The 16,246-nt window shown below is 40.5% G+C and overlaps 1 protein-coding gene across 2 annotated transcripts in view; it reads right to left on the bottom strand.

The window, feature by feature from the left end:
* The window catches only part of mbtps1 (membrane-bound transcription factor peptidase, site 1), a 120,185-nt gene that overhangs the window by 11,096 nt on the left and 92,843 nt on the right, over positions 1–16,246 (bottom strand). For both annotated transcript variants that reach the window (XM_072547796.1, XM_072547797.1), the window contains exons 16-19: positions 14,550–14,706; positions 13,482–13,606; positions 11,786–11,863; positions 7,118–7,258 (exon numbers count right to left, since the gene is read on the bottom strand). In XM_072547796.1, coding sequence (XP_072403897.1) covers positions 7,118–7,258; positions 11,786–11,863; positions 13,482–13,606; positions 14,550–14,706 — 501 coding nt within the window. The remainder of the gene's footprint in view (positions 1–7,117; positions 7,259–11,785; positions 11,864–13,481; positions 13,607–14,549; positions 14,707–16,246) is intronic.

Below are 16,246 nucleotides of genomic sequence, written 5' to 3'. Positions count from 1 at the left end.
CACAAGATTCATCAAGGCACAATCCAAAGCCATGACCTCCCTCCACCTTAGGATCAGAAGTGGGGATGCTTGCTGATGATTGCTCAATGTTCAGCATCAGTCATTCGTTCTTCGAAACTGAATTAGTCCAATGTTCAAACATAAGAAGGTAAGTACATTATCCAGGTTTGGGCTGCTGAGTGGCAAGTAACATTCATGCCACACAAATATCAGGCAATGACCATCTCCAATCAGAGATGATCTAACCACTGCTCCTTGACATTCAATGGTGTTATCACCATCCTTGGGGTAACCATTGACTAGGTATTTAACTGGACTCACCATATAAATAGAGTGGCTAGGAACACTGCATCAACTAACCCACCTCCTGATTACGCAAAGTTTGTCCATTACCTATAAGGCACAAGGCAACATCGTGATGGAATATTCCACATTTGCCTAGATGGGTGCAACTCTAACAACATTCAAGCAGCTTGACACTATCCAGGTTAAAGCAGCCCACCTGACTAGCACAACATCCACTCCTTCTACTACCACCACAGTAGCAGTAGTATGATATCCAAGATGCACTGCAGAAATTCACTGAAGATCCTTGGATGGCAGCTTCCAAATCCACAAACACTTCCATCCAGAAGGACGAGGGCAGCAAATACATGGGAAGACCACCACCGGCAGGTTCCCCTCCAAGTTACTCATCATCCTGACTTGGAAAATACATAGCCATTCCTGGAATTCCCTTCCTAACAGCATTATTGCTCTACCTATAACATTAGGACTGCAGTGGTTCATGGCGACTGCTCACCACCACCTTCAAAAGGTAACTATGGAAGAGTAACAAATGCTGTCCAGCCAGCAATGCTCATGTCATATGAATGAATTAAACACCATCCAGAAGAACAGGAGCACCACATACACTGGCACATCACCACCTCCCTGCAAATTCCCCAAGCAACTCACCAATCAGGATCGGAAATACTGAAAACAAAATATGCCGGAGGTCATAGCAGGTCAGGGAACATCCATGGAAAGAAAGCAAAGCTGTACAGCATGCAGAGGTACCCTTCCATCCAACCCGTCCATGCCGATATCCTCAATTAATCTAGTTCCATTTGCCAGCATTTGGCCCATATCCCTCCAAACCCTTCCTATTCATATACCCATCCACATGACTTTTTAACTGCTGTAATTGAACCAACCTCCACCACTCCCTCTGGCAACTCATTCCATATACGCACCACCCTCTGCGCGAAGAAGTTGCCCCTTAGGTCCCTTTTAAATTGTTCCCCTCTCACCTTAAACCATGCCCTGTAGTTCTGGAATCTCTCCATCCCAGAGAAAAGACTTTGTCTATTTGCCCTATCCAGGCCCCTCATGACTTCATATACCTCCAACGCTCCAGGGAAAACAGCCCCAGACTATTCAGCCTTTCCCCATGGGTCAAATCCTCCAACCCTGACAAGATCCTTGTAATTCTTTTCTGAACCCTTTCAAGTTTCACAACATCCTTCCTTTAGCAGGGAGACCAGAACTGCACACAATATTCCAAAAGTGGCCTAACCAATCTCCTGTACAGCTACAAGACCTCCCAACTCCTGTACTCAATGCACTGACCAATAAAGGCAAGCACACCAAACACCACCTTCACTATCCTGACTACCTGGGACACCACTTTCAAGGAAATATGAACCTGCACTCCAATGTTTCTTTGTTCAGCAACCCTCTCCAGGACCTCATCATCAAGTGCTCTGATTTGCCTTTCCAAAATGCAGCACTTTGTATTTAGTGAAATTGATCTCCATCGGCCACTCTCGGCCCATTGAACAATCTGACCTCGGACCCATTGTATTTTGTGTTAACTTTCTTCGCTGCTTACTACACTTCCAATTTTGGTGTCATCTGCAAACTTACTAACCATACTTATGTTCACATCCAAATCATTTATATAAATGACAAAAAGCTGTGAATCTAGTACCAATCCTTGTGGCACACCACTGATCACAGGCCTCCAGTCTGAAAAGCTACATCCCCACTACCACCCTCTGCCTTCTACATTCGAGCCAGTTGACCAGAATGTGAGAATGGCAGAACAATGGTGTGTCTAACTGCCAAAATATGAATGTGTTGAGCCCAATATTAAGTCTAGCACTTCACAACCTTCTGGACTTAATACTGAGTTAACACCTTCAAACTGTGAACCCACTCCCATTCCTTCCCTTTCATTTAGCTTTACTTGTTACATTCTCTGTCACCATGTCCTCTCCTCCTCGTGGGACTGTCTGTTCTTTCCAGTCTGACAGTTAGTCACACCATTGCTCTGCCATTCTCACATTCCAATTGTTTAATTGGAACTATCAACATCCTTCCTCCTCCAGTACTCCATCCCCTTCCTATTTCATAAGCTCTGCCCTCTTGACACTTCATGTCAGCTCTAATGAAGAGTCATCTGGACTCAACGTTGGCTTGCTTTCTCTCCTGGATGCTTCCTGACCCGCTGTGACGTCCAGCATGTTTTGTTTTCAGTTCAGATTGTAGCATCTGTAGTAATTTGTTCCGATGATTGGAAATACACTGCCGTTCCTTCTGTGTCACTGCATCAAAGCCCTGCAACTTGCTTCCTAATAGCACTATGGGTCTACCCACATTAAACAGACTACAGCAGTTCAAGGCAGCATTTTCTTTTAAATATTAGATTAGTGTGGAAACAGGCCATTCGGCCCAACGTGACCACACTGACCCTCTGAAGAGTAACCCACCCAGACCCATTTCCCTCTGACTGATGCACCTAACACTACGGGGAATTTAGCATGGTCATTTCACCTGACCTGCACATCTTTGGACTGTGGGAGGAAACCAAAGCACCCAGAGGAAACTCACGCAAACACGAGGAGAATGTGCAAACTCCACACAGTCAGTTGCCTGAGGCTGGAATCAAGTCCTGTAAGGCGCTGTGAGACAGCAGTGCTAACCATTGAACCACTGTGCCACCCCCATGACTTTCAAGGGTAGCTAGGGATAGCTAATAAATTTAGGTCCAATAAGCTTCGCCCACATTTTATGATTAAAAGCAATTAAGATCAATCTGAACACCACTTGAATCACTCAACAATCTGTCTCAATAGCCTGATTGTGTAGTATCATGTGATCTTTCTTGTTATTGCTGTTAGCACCAATAACCTTGGTATTATTCCACAAGCAATATCCTTGCACTAGCAAAGGCATTTAAATATTCCATATTTCCTTTTTTTTTGACAACATTGGGATCAAATTTATTTCATGCACCTTTAATCCAATGATTTAACACGGCTGATGATATTTGCATATTTTTGAATTTTTTTCACCTTTCAACATCCAATTGTTCCAAATCTTTTACTGTGAGGGATTTATTTAAGCACACTTACAAGGGATGAACAGCTCATGTAAAACCATCGAGAAGAATAGTCAGGACAATATTGGTTGATCACACACTGCACGCAACATTGCCAACAAGGTAAGATTTGAACATACTCTAGATAGCTAACTTTTCACTAATTCCACACTTTCCAACTTTCTAACATATGAATACAAAAAAAGTGTCACAATGCCCAAGGAATGGAAAAAAATTTAGCTGACGCCAATGCACCTGACTATTAATGGGCTGATTTTGAAAATAAGAAGCATCTCTTCTTAGAAAGAATGGTAAACTAACTCGCAGATATAGGCAGACAAGAGCAATATTCAGGAAAGGAGGAAGTGCTAAAGGAAGTCAGCGAGGGTTAAGCAAATTCTAAACTGGGGCCGAAAGTTAAAGATGTCAAATTCATTCTAAACAAGCCACAGAGGCCATGAGAGTTCAGCAGCCACATTACATACTATAGTGGAGTAACTACACCAGGGCTAAATCCAATCCATATTGGGACTGGGAATAGACTAGGGCCAGGGGGGTTGCCTTCACCAGGCAGATGGAAGACAGTCCAAAAAAGAAAGGACAAAGACCAAGAAAGAGTTTTCTAACACCTCAGCTAGAGAGCAGGATGCTTCTCCCGCCAGTTTGACACAACAGAAATGTTCTGCACCAACAGCATGCTTATCTTCTGGTATTAGTGAACAAATCCCCAATTATCGTGTTTGCACACTTTTCTTATCTAACTAAATAAGGTAACATATCTAAACTAGTGTTTCTTAAACTCAATAAACAGAAATCTACTTACAAATCAGTGACAGCCTATATTGAGTAACTATAATCGCAAACCCCTAAAATCAACACAATTTTCACTTCAAATGGAGTGGTATACTTGTTACTCTTCCACCTTTGATCATTTGCTGCACACCCATCTTGTCAACTGGCTGTGAAATTTCTGCTAGAATTAGCAGAGGAAAAATCTAAAGGAACCAACATGGGTTTGTGTAGTACAGTGGTAGTGGAAGTGCTGAGCCAGAACGCCTAGGGTTCAAAGTCTCACGAACTCTAGAGATGTATAATGACAACTCTGAAAAGGCTGATTAGAAAACGTTTAAAGACTCCTGTCCCTACCTTTAAACAAATGAAGCATCAACACCAGTAAATAAATGATTATATATAATGTGGTTTGATCCCCAAAAGCTGGAATTTATATTTATGTTACTTTTTCTGATGCTGCAGCTTTGGGGTTTACTTTTTGTGTGCATATATATACAAAATAGGAGTATTTAAGACACTGTTGAATGATAAAAATCCTTGCGGTCTTACACAGAGATAATAAATCCCTCATTTTGAGATTATGGTCCCTTGCTCTGACCATGCAGCCAGGGGAACTGGCGAGCTTTCCAAGCTAAGAATGTCAAACATTTCAAGGATTGCACCTCTCATGAGCTGAGCCCATTCTACTTAATAGACTCCTCCTGACCTACATCATTCTATGATTTTATACATAGCTTGAAGATATTCATTTTATATTTGGTTTTAACAGTTTAAAATAGATAAAAGTATAACCACATGGAAATTAAATGTTTTCATAGTATTGGAGTCTAAGATGCAGTGTTAACAACATATATTTAATTTCCAATTTATTGAAACAATTGCTCCTGACTGGCTGTTAGGGTAAGGTGCTTAATTGGCAAATGGGCTTTTGTGAGTTTGGTTTTGGTTTTGACCCCATTTTTTAAACACTTACAAATTTCAATAACAATAATCAATCAATCACAATTATCAAACATTCTGAAATTATTTAACACACTTAAGAGCTTCAAATTAATGGAATACATTCTAATTGAATGTGTCAACCTACAATTAACACAGTTTCCATTTTCAACACCAAAGTTCTTTTCACTTCAACGTTCTAATGTACAAGGCCTCTTTGCTTTGTAATTGGAATTTGCACTTGCTTCGAATGCCTAAAGTCACTTGGTGAATTTTGCAATTAACATTTGTGCCTACAGTTATTCTCAAAACTTGCTTTTCTTTCTGATTTGTTTAAACCTTCTTCTGTGTATTCTATTGTTAATTTGCTCAGCTCTATATCCTTTCTGCCACATCTAGCTTTACCATCTTAATTTAGGTCACACACTTCCAGATTGACGAAGATTGCTACAGTTCAGACCTATCATTAAACTACTCAAATACTAAAAGCATCAGCAGAATGAGCATGTCAGAGTATATTTCCACATTTGATCGGTCAAAAATGGAACAGCAGCTACTGATTCTCTAGATATTTTGTTCAGGTTTTCAACCTGTTGGGAGGTGGTCAGATCACTTAATATTGAAAGTAATACAAATTAAGATTTAAAAAAGGATCACATTTCCCTGGACTTGCCCAAAAGAAAGCCTACTGCATTTCTGACTGAAAATAGCAATTTTGTGGGTGGTTCTTTCCTAATGTTAATCTATTTTGTTTTTTCTGTGCGCGTGCACAGTGAGGTGATAAACTAACATTTTGAAACAAACACTTGGAAAATTTGTTTCAGCTATTTCACTGGGTTGTTTTGTGGTTGCAGCTGGTTGCAATTGCAGAGTAAGACTAATGAATTTTTCAAACACTTCTTTACCGTGTCTGAGTGAATACAAATGTGTCAAACAGGGCTCTGTGTCAAAAATGTGGTTTTGAACCTAACAAAGTTTCGCAGCAATACATCAGTTTTAACATAGTCTAACATCCAATGGCACTTGACAGAAGCATTATTTCAGTCATTATTTCAATCAGAAGATTTCAGTCATTGATGATTTTGACCTGGAGGTCAATCAGTTGGCATGAGCATTTTTCGCATCTTGGAAGTTCTTGTGTTGCAACACCCTACCATGGATGAATGCTAAATTCAAAACTTAAAATTAAATAAGTCAAAATTCTTCAAGTTAAATTTGCTGCATACCCAGGAATTCAAATGAACCTCAAGCATGGAACAGCTTATCCCTGGAACTGATTACAGGCTGCAGTGTAATTAAGGAATTCAGATGGTTTATATATAGAACAATAAAAACGCAAATTATTGCAAAACAGTAACAATCAATGCAAGGTTTTCAGCTGTCATTAATCATCTGAATTTTAACCATAACATGTAATTACAATTTAAAAAAAATAACAATATTCGACAGACTTGTCTGGGTAGTTTTGTCACTTTAAGTTCGATTTGTTTTAATCATTGCGAATGTCACTAGCCAAAATATTCCATGTAATTAATGCATACTGAACACCACATAAGGCTGCTGCAATCATTACGCGACACACTAACATAAGTTGAGTAACCAGCTAATCATCTCACTAACCACAAGGTGGGGTCAGTTCATATCTGATGATCACCATTCCGAAAGCCATTCTTAAAGGCGTTGTGCGAATTTTAACTTTGTATACCCCAGTCCAACATGGGCACCTCCAAATCATTCTTAAATCCAGCCACTACAGTATGTTCAGCTGGAAGAAGGTTTGTTTAAAACTGACCAGAAAGCTGCACTTACTGTTCAGTGGGACAAAAAAATCAAAGAAATGGATAATAGGTTTGGAGCAGACAAGGATATTGGGGTCTCAATGAGGGGCACTTTGGGAGCAATTTAGTAATTTAGCATGTTTAATGTACGGTTACGATGTGCCATTTTAGATGCTGCAAATTTTTTCTAAACCAAGATTATCTGCATAGAAATACAAGTCAAAAAAACAAGTTTTCTCTATACCTTTTTGTCTATGACTATCATCCAGACAATTGGAATCTCCGTACAAAACAATCCGCCCACCACCATCAGATGGTGTCTGATACAATCCAAGAATAGGGACATTTTTAACGACACTTGTTTCTTGTTTTAAAACCTCCAGACCTGAAAGAGACCGAGAAGAACAAGGCATGGTTTATTTGAAAGTTAAATCCTTTACAAATTAAACAAAACCTACACATTTATTTCTCTTAATGAAAAAAACTGCGACGAACCGGAAAATTATAATTCAATTATTATTAATTTCAAAATTAAGGAAATGTTCAATTTAGGTTTTTTGTATAAATGTTACCAGCTTCTCTGGTCACAAAATCAGGAGGAGGAGCATTCATGACAGTCTACACCCACAGAAACTGAAACTCTAGTTAAATTATAAATTCAAGAACAATCAATTCATTACTTCTACGTGAAGGCATCAGAGAGCATGCAAAGAAAATATACAATTTCAGGGATGAGGAACTTCAGTTACGTAGAACTGAAGAGAAAGTGGAGCAGCAGTCTGAGAAATACATTTAAAATCATCAGGGGTCATCAGAGTAGATCAAGAGAAACTGCTCACTTTGGAGACAAGACCAAGAACTAGAAGGCACTGATTTAGGCTAATAGGTTTCAAAAACAAAACAATAGCCACATGAGGAAAGCTCCCTCACACAGGGGTTGGTTAGGATTCTAGCATGGGAATGCTCTGACTGATTTCTAGTGGATAAGATCTCAGCAGTCACCAAAAGACACCTGGATCCTGATCTGAAAACAAACATTTGCAGGATTACAGGCAAAAAGGTAGATGAGTAGAACTAGGTTAATTGGTCCTCAGAAGGGTACCATAGAAACTATGGGCTGAATTCTATGCTCTTAACCATTTTATGGTTAATTGAAATCTTACATCCAGAAGTCTTCTATATTAGGATGTTAAACAGCTCCCCCCCTATATATCTGCATTGTAGTCAATGTATAAAAGGTTTATAAGAATTACATAAAAGCAATGTAACTAAAAGCAACAAATCTTTCATACACATGCAACTTCATAAATGGAGCTATCAATACATTTATTGAGAACCTCCTGTAATCCAATCACACATAAAAAACAGACATGACGACTGACTGGTAAAAGGAACTGGATATTTAAACATTAAATCTCTTAACAAAGGGCCAATTCACTTGCAATGAAATCATACTGTGACAAGTCCTACATTTGGTTGATTTTGGATAGGATTTCTCTCGTATTGACTTACTCATTACATTTCCTGGCAAGGTGAAAGCAGTGCAAGTACACAGCGCCTGCAGGGTTCTTAGTTGCAGTTCAAATTAATCTGACTCATTGTTAAATTGAATGCCAAAATGTAACTGAAAATCAACGTTTGTCCTTTCTTGACAAGATGACAAGCATATTCACAAATAGCCCCTGCACATAGTACTATCTAAAAATCCCACTTGAGAAATAGCAGATTCATGACAGCCAAAATAAGCAAAGCATAATCATTTATATCAATCACAATGTACAAAAGTAATTAAGAATGCATTAATGTATGGTGTTTGACACCTGGGAGCAGCAATTTTATAAAGCTCTTGAATCACCTTAGTATCTTAATTCTTTATATACCTCATTGCGTGTACAACTCAACAGTAGAATCAATCCCTTAAGTACTCCCATTTAGAGCTGGATAGTGCTTCAACCATGACATTTTAATCAACACACAGCTTTTATCTTTATGCCACCTGCCAGGATACTTCTCAACCTTTGGAACATTATGGGCATAAACCTCCTTCACTGCTACTGAAACTCTAATCACACCTTCAATCACCTTAAGATTGTTCTTTCTGAATATTCTCAAGTGATCATGTTTTCTTCTACTTGTTCTAATTCTTCTCCCCTCCCACTTCCTTCCCTCCTCCTTCACAAGCTTCTTAAAAGCTCTGCCTCTGGATTGTTAAAACCTCTTGTTTTGGGCTCCAATATTTCTTTTAACATAAGCAAATGCCCAAACAATTCTAATTGAAAGGTGTTATATCAATTCATGCAGCTGGGAATGATATGTTATCGCCACCATTGTTCCCTTCTGCACTTGATCATTTCATTTTTAAATTCATCAAGCAGTCTGGACAGTGATTACTGGCAGACAAACCCCCAGTAAACCCCAAGCCCCAATTAAAACCCTCTGGACACAAAGATATTTGAATTTAAGCAGTGTATTAATTTGCCTAATTAACAACCTATTGATCATAGAGTCATAGAGATGTATAGTATTGAAACAGACCCTTCGGTCTAACCCATCCATGCCGACCAGATATCCCAACCCAATCTAGTCCCACCTGCCAGCACCTGGCCCATATCGCTCCAATCCCTTCCTATTCATATACCCATCCAAATGCCTCTTAAATGTTGCAATTGTACCAGCCTCCACCACATCCTCTAGCAGATCATTCCATACACGTACCACCCTCTGTGTGAAAAAGTTGCCCATATTTCAATCAGGCCCCTCCCACCTCCACAATTCATAGGACAGTTTTTCCTTTGATGGAAATCAGAGGTAGATATCCTTTTCTAATACATCCAACCCCATCCCCAGCCATGTCATCATCCCTGTTGGAAAGCTGAATTGTGGCTGTTACCCTACTGATAAAACTGTCACAGACACCTTTACCAGAAAAGGACAAACTCCAGACCAAAGGGGTAGCCATGGGCACACATATGGGCCCCAGCTATGCCTGTCTCTTTGTTGGCTACGTAGAGCAGTTGATCTTCCGTAATTACACCGGCACCACTCCCCTCCTCTTCCTCCGCTACATTGATGACTGCATTGGCGCCACCTCGCATTCCCACGAGGTGGTTGAGCAATTCATCAACTTCACCAACACATTCCACCCTGACCTTAAATTTACCTGGACCATCTCTGACACCTCCCTCCCCTGCCTGGACCTCTCCATCTCCATTAATGACGACCGACTTGACACTGACAATTTTTTTTACAAACCCATCGACTCCCACAGCTACCTGGATTACACCTCTTTCCACCCTACCTCTTGCAAAAATGCCATCCCGTATTCCCAATTCCTCCGCCTCCGCCGTATCTGCTCCCAGGAGGACCAGTTCCACCACAGAACACACCAGATGGCCTCCTTCTTTAGACACTATAATTTCCCTTCCCACGTGGTTAAAGATGCCCTCCAACACATCTCGTCCACATCCCACACCTCTGCCCTCAGACCCCACCCCTCCAACTGTAACAAGGACAGAACGTCCCTGGTGTTCACCTTCCACCCTACCAACCTTCGCATAAACCAAATCATCCACCGACATTTCCGCCACCTCCAAAGAGACCCCACCACCAGGGATATATTTCCCTTCCCACCCCTTTCCGCCTTCCGCAAAGACTGTTCCCTCCGTGACTAACTGGTCAGGTCCACGCCCCCCCCCTACAACCCACCCTGGCACTTTCCCCTGCCACCGCAGGAACTGTAAAACCTGTGCCCACACCTTCTCCCTCACCTCTATCCAAGGCCCTAACGGAGCCTTCCACATCCATCGAAGTTTTACTTGAACATCCACTAATATCATTTATTGTATCCGTTGCTCCCGATACGGTCTCCTCTACATTGGGGAGAGTGGGCGCATCCTATCAGAGCGCTTTAGGGAACATCTCTGGGACACATGCACCAATCAACCACACCGCCCTGTGGCCCAACATTTCAACTCCCCCTCCCACTCAGCCGAGGACATGGAGGTCCTGGGCCTCCTTCACCGCCGCTCCCTCACCACCAGACACCTGAAGGAAGAACGCCTTATCTTCCGCCTTGGAACACTTCAACCCCAGGGCTTCAATGTGGACTTCAACAGTTTCCTCATTTCCCCTTCCCCCACCTCACCCTAGTTCCAAACTTCCAGCTCAGCACTGTCTCCATGACTTGTCCGGACTTGTCCTACCTGCCTATCTCCTTTTCCACCTATCCACTCCACCCTCTCCTCCCTGACCTATCACCTTCATCCCCTCCCCCACTCACCCATTGTACTCTATGCTACTTTCTCCCCACCCCTACCTTCCTCTAGCTTATCTCTCCATGCTTCAGGCTCACTGCCTTTATTCCTGAAGGGCTTTTGCCCGAAATGTCAATTTCGCTTCTCCTTGGATGCTGCCTGAACTGCTGTGCTTTTCCAGCACCAATAATCCAGAATCTTCTTCCAACAGCCTACTCACAAAATCATGTTGCAATCCAATGAGAATGCCCACTATCGCAGACAGTGTAGCAGAACTGGTTGGTGCAGAAACACAGCCATCAACCACACTGTAAGCTTCTGACATTTGAAGCAATTATAAAAAGCAAACACCACAGAATCAGAGCAATATACTGATGATTCTATTTCGCCAGCAATAGTTTAATAAAGAATGGTACAAACTTGGGAGTGAACAATTTGATTTCCCTAACATAGGCAGTAGTGAAGGAGGAGACATTTAGGATTCTTTAAATAGCTAAACTGAGAAGTGTTGCACAATAGTTGCAATTTGATCCCCAGAAATCAGGTGATCTTTCATGATCATCACTGCAGTATTTAAATCAAGAGACATAACCAACTTGACTACCCCAAACCTTATAAGGAAAGGAATAAAATATAGCTGCTAAATTAAAAGTTCCCACCTTGATCTTTCAGAGTTTGAGCAAGAACAAGACCATCCTCAGGAAATTTGGCAATACTGCTCCCTGAAGCATAATACACTGAAAAGAAAACAAAAGCATTTCAGTAAATCATACTGTGAAGTTCCACACAAAGCATTTTGTAGACTGTTTCTCTTGCACTAGAATGTATTGATGGAGGATATAGAACAACTTTTCAAACATTTATTTAATGTTGTGCTAAACCTGTACCAAACTGGTTAGTTTGTGTCCACTTAGCACTACGCAGAGTTCTGGTGAGATTATAAAATAGATCTAGATAAACTAGAGAGAGGGTGCAAACATACCGAAATGCATGGGTAGACATAGGAAGTTTGATAGGCTGGGTCCAGGAAGGCTGAGGGGAATCTAATAGAGGTATTTAAGATTGTGAAAGACCGATAGAGTGGGCATAGAAAAAAATGTTTCATCTTCGGGTAAAGAACTTAACTCAAAGCCACCAATATTGGATAGCCAGCATAAAATCCAATTGGGACGTTCAAAGAAACTTCCCAGCTTAAGTTAATTGTCTACATACATAATGGAGGCTAGGCAGACATGAAGGAAAAGGAAACAGAAGATCACAGTGGTACATTTGGATGAGGAGAAAGCTCTAATGAGGCACACACTTCAGCAAGCACTAGTTGTGCTAAACAGCTTGTTTCGGTGTTATACGTCTAACTATGGCATGGTGGCTCAGTGGTTAGCACTGCTGTCTCACAGGGACCCAGGTTTGATTCCAGCCTCGGGTGACTATCTGTGTGGAGTTTGCACATTCTTCCCGTGTCTACGTGGGTTTCCTCTGGGTGCTCTGGTTTCCTCCCACAGTCCAAAGATGTGCAGGTTAGGTGAATTGGCCATGCTAAATTGCCCTTAGTGTTCAGGGATCTGTAGGTTAGATGCATTAGTCAGGAGTAAGTGTAGAGTAAAAGGGCAGGGTGGGTCTGGGTGGGTTACTCTTCGGAGGGTCAGTGTGGACTTGTTGGGCCAAAGGGCCTGTTTCCACACTGTAGAGATTCTATGAAAAAATGTAAATGTAAATCATATAAATGAATGTTGTTCATACAATGGCATGGCTTTGTGTACAGAACCTGCATGCATGCCCAATAACTTACATTACTGCCAGCATTAATTTCTGCACATTAAGCACCTTACTATCCCTGCACCAGTGTGACCATAAGAGTAACATCAAATCAACAGAGAGCTTTCAAAAAGTGTGGTAAGTGTCTTTCACAGAGCACAATGAGGAAAAGATTTTGAAACAAAAACAAATTGCTGGAAAAACTAAGCTGTTTTGAGGAAGGAAGGGTCACTGGACCCAAAAACATTAACTCTGCTTTTACTCCACAGATGCTGCCAGACTTGCTGAGTTTTCCCAGAAATTCCTGTTTCTCTTGTTGATTTCCAGCATCTGCAGTTCTTTGGGGTTTTCTTTGTAAAATAAAAAAATGGTTTCTTTGGGCATGGGAGTTGGAGAGAGAAACAAATGGTCAAGATTTGTCATAAACCTCTTGTTCTTTCAACCTCAAAAAACATCATCTATGGATTAGTTTGCTGCTAGCTTTGAATATTCATACGATCTTTTATATTTTTTGTATTTTTTACATTGTTTCTTATAACATGCACAAAATCTGAACTACAATACTACAGCCATCTCAAAGCAATACAGTTAGAAACATACTGTCATGATTTGCCATGCTGAAATCTCCTTCGTATAAGCCATCACCAAAAGCCATGCCCCATACAGATAACAGGTCATTGAGTGCTGGGATGTTTGCACCTCCAGTATCTGGCATCCACCACTGCCTATGACAAAGAGATGAGCACAAAAGAATCATCAGGAGGTCATGCTTTAATTACTTAATTCAAATTAACAAAAAAAGCACTAAAAAAAATAATACCTTGCATTCCAACTCATTTTTTCACCTACCTTTTTAAGACCATGACAGCTTCTGAGTTATACTCAAAAGTTATCAGTCTGGCAGCATCCAGTATTCATTTTCCATATACCCCTGACAGCCATTAAAATATTACCCTCCTATTAAATCATACTTGTATCACAGCCAAATGTGATTCTGTTTGCATTCAACATTCACATAGGATTACTGGATACTGGACTCAAAACATTCATTCTACTTTCTTTCCACAGATGCTGTCAGACCTGCTGAGTTCCTTCAGTAATTTCCATTTTTGTTTCAAAGTCTTTCATCTGTTCAACTTGTAAATCAAGATCAACTCTGCTTAAAAATATAATGATTGATGCCAGTAAATTTCTCAACTCTTATTTTCAATTCTCAGGTTAAAAGGAAAGCCTTAATCCGTGTTAACACATAATATTAACACAATTAGGTAAACAAGAGGCTCCTTCACAGCAAGTCATATTATAGGACTACAGACATCAAATAAAAATCCTCAGTTTGAGGAGGAAAATCTTCACTCAAATCACCAGGATTATTTTATGATCAAGTTTGTAGAAACTAAAATTTTGGCATTAACAATCTGTCTAATGCTAGAATATGAGGAATGCGAATATTTAAGTACTAAAGGAATAAGCATTGATTAGCTAAAGGGCCTTCAGTCACCATATGAGAAAGAAAATGCAAGAAATCCAAAAATACTGTTTCGACACCATTTAGAAAAACAATACAATATTACAATCGTTCCAAATTGATATCTCTTTCTCAGATTATATTGCCATGAGATACTTTGTTCAAAGGAGGCAAGAAAAATACAAGATTAGATAAACTACCTTGTATTTTCATCATAAAATTTCACTTTTCTCATTACAGATGTGTTGTACCAATCACTGAAGACTATTACAGAAAGGCCATTATCAACATCACGTCTCAGTTTAGTAATTTCCTCAGGAAAGTATTCTTCTTCACTATCTACCATTAACAAGGTACCTGCAGGGGTTAAAAACAACATCTGTTCATAGATGGAATGTATCTCAACAGTTCAAATGACTACATTAAATTGGCTTAAAATGCAGATAACCAAAGAACCACTTTCAAAGTAGCTCAGATCTTGGCAGAATTACAGCTGGGGCATTCCTCTGGCTGAAAACTTGGTCAAACCTCAAAATAGTTTCAGAGAGTAGACCAAAAATATTCACCAGAACAGCGTCTCTTGGAAAAGGCTGTGCAACCAATGCTTCAAAATATTGTTTACGTTGCAAATACTTATTTGCAACTTTTGAATGTAATTGAACAGTGAACTTCACCTTTCAGTAGTCTACGCAGTAAGCATAGACTTAGGACACTACTCTGAGGAACATCTGCATTGATGTCCCCGGATCAAGGTGATTGGTCTCCAACAACCACCTCAACTCAACCACATAATCACGTATGACTCCCTATTAGTAGAGTGCTCTCCCCCTGCAAATTTCCATCGAGTTCAATTTCACCAGAGCTCCTTATTGCCAAGTTTGGACCAAATGCTGCCTTGATGTCAAGGAGATTCAATCAATCTAATCTTCCCTCAGGCTCAGCTTTTTTGACCACGTTTGGACAACGACTGTAAGGAGGTGACAAGCTGAGTGGCCTGAACCAAAGCTGAGGATGAATGAGCAGGTTCATGCGAGTGTTGCTTGACGACACTATCAATAACACCATAAATAAACTAATAGACGATCTAGAGGTGGTTGACAGAGCAATAAAAAAAGTTGCATTAGATCTGTGCGTTGCTTTGCAAAGACATACCTTTTTAATTTTGAGGGGCGGGTTGAAGTCAGTTAACTCACTTGACTGGATGGCTGGTTTACAATACAGACTGACACCAATAGCATGGGTTCAATTCCCACACTGGCTGAGGTTTTCATGAAGACCATATCTTCTCAACCTTACCCCTCACCTGAGGCATGGTGAACTCCAGCTTAAACTACTGCCAGTCATCTCTCTCCAATGGGAGAGCACCCCTGTGATCTGGTAGGATTAGGACAACTTTATGTATGAAACAACAGTCGATTTGTGTTCAGCAAGCTGCTATTAACACTTTGTGATAACAATCAGATAAGATCTATCTGGGCAACCTTCAACATTGTTCGGCACATCACAGCACAGTAGCTGTGCTAGAACAGCTTGATTGGGCTGCAGTTATTTCTCAAGCACAACTCCTCAATATCATTGCTGGAATGTTGTCAGGGACCATAGTTTGTAGGATCTATTGCCTTCAGCCATTTTTTGAAATCACAGTGTGAATCTATTTCTAATGTTGGGGCGTTCATTAGAAGCCTACGTAGATTATCCACTTGTGTTCTGGCTGAATGTAATAGCTCCTGGCCAACATTAAATCAATAATAGGCACATTAATGGTGGCGGTTTCAGAAACTGATCAAATTCTCTCTTGCTGAAGATAGTCTTTGTTTAGTCCTTGTGTGGTGTGAGTATTATTTGACACTTATCAGGTCTGTTGTCTGCCTCAGTATGGAGTTAAAAATCACAGGTT

The sequence above is a fragment of the Chiloscyllium punctatum genome, chromosome 26 (assembly GCF_047496795.1).
Source record: "Chiloscyllium punctatum isolate Juve2018m chromosome 26, sChiPun1.3, whole genome shotgun sequence".
Lineage (NCBI taxonomy): Eukaryota > Metazoa > Chordata > Chondrichthyes > Orectolobiformes > Hemiscylliidae > Chiloscyllium > Chiloscyllium punctatum.
The sequence above is the reverse complement of the archived record's forward strand: the minus strand, read 5'-3'. Positions and strand labels throughout refer to the sequence as shown.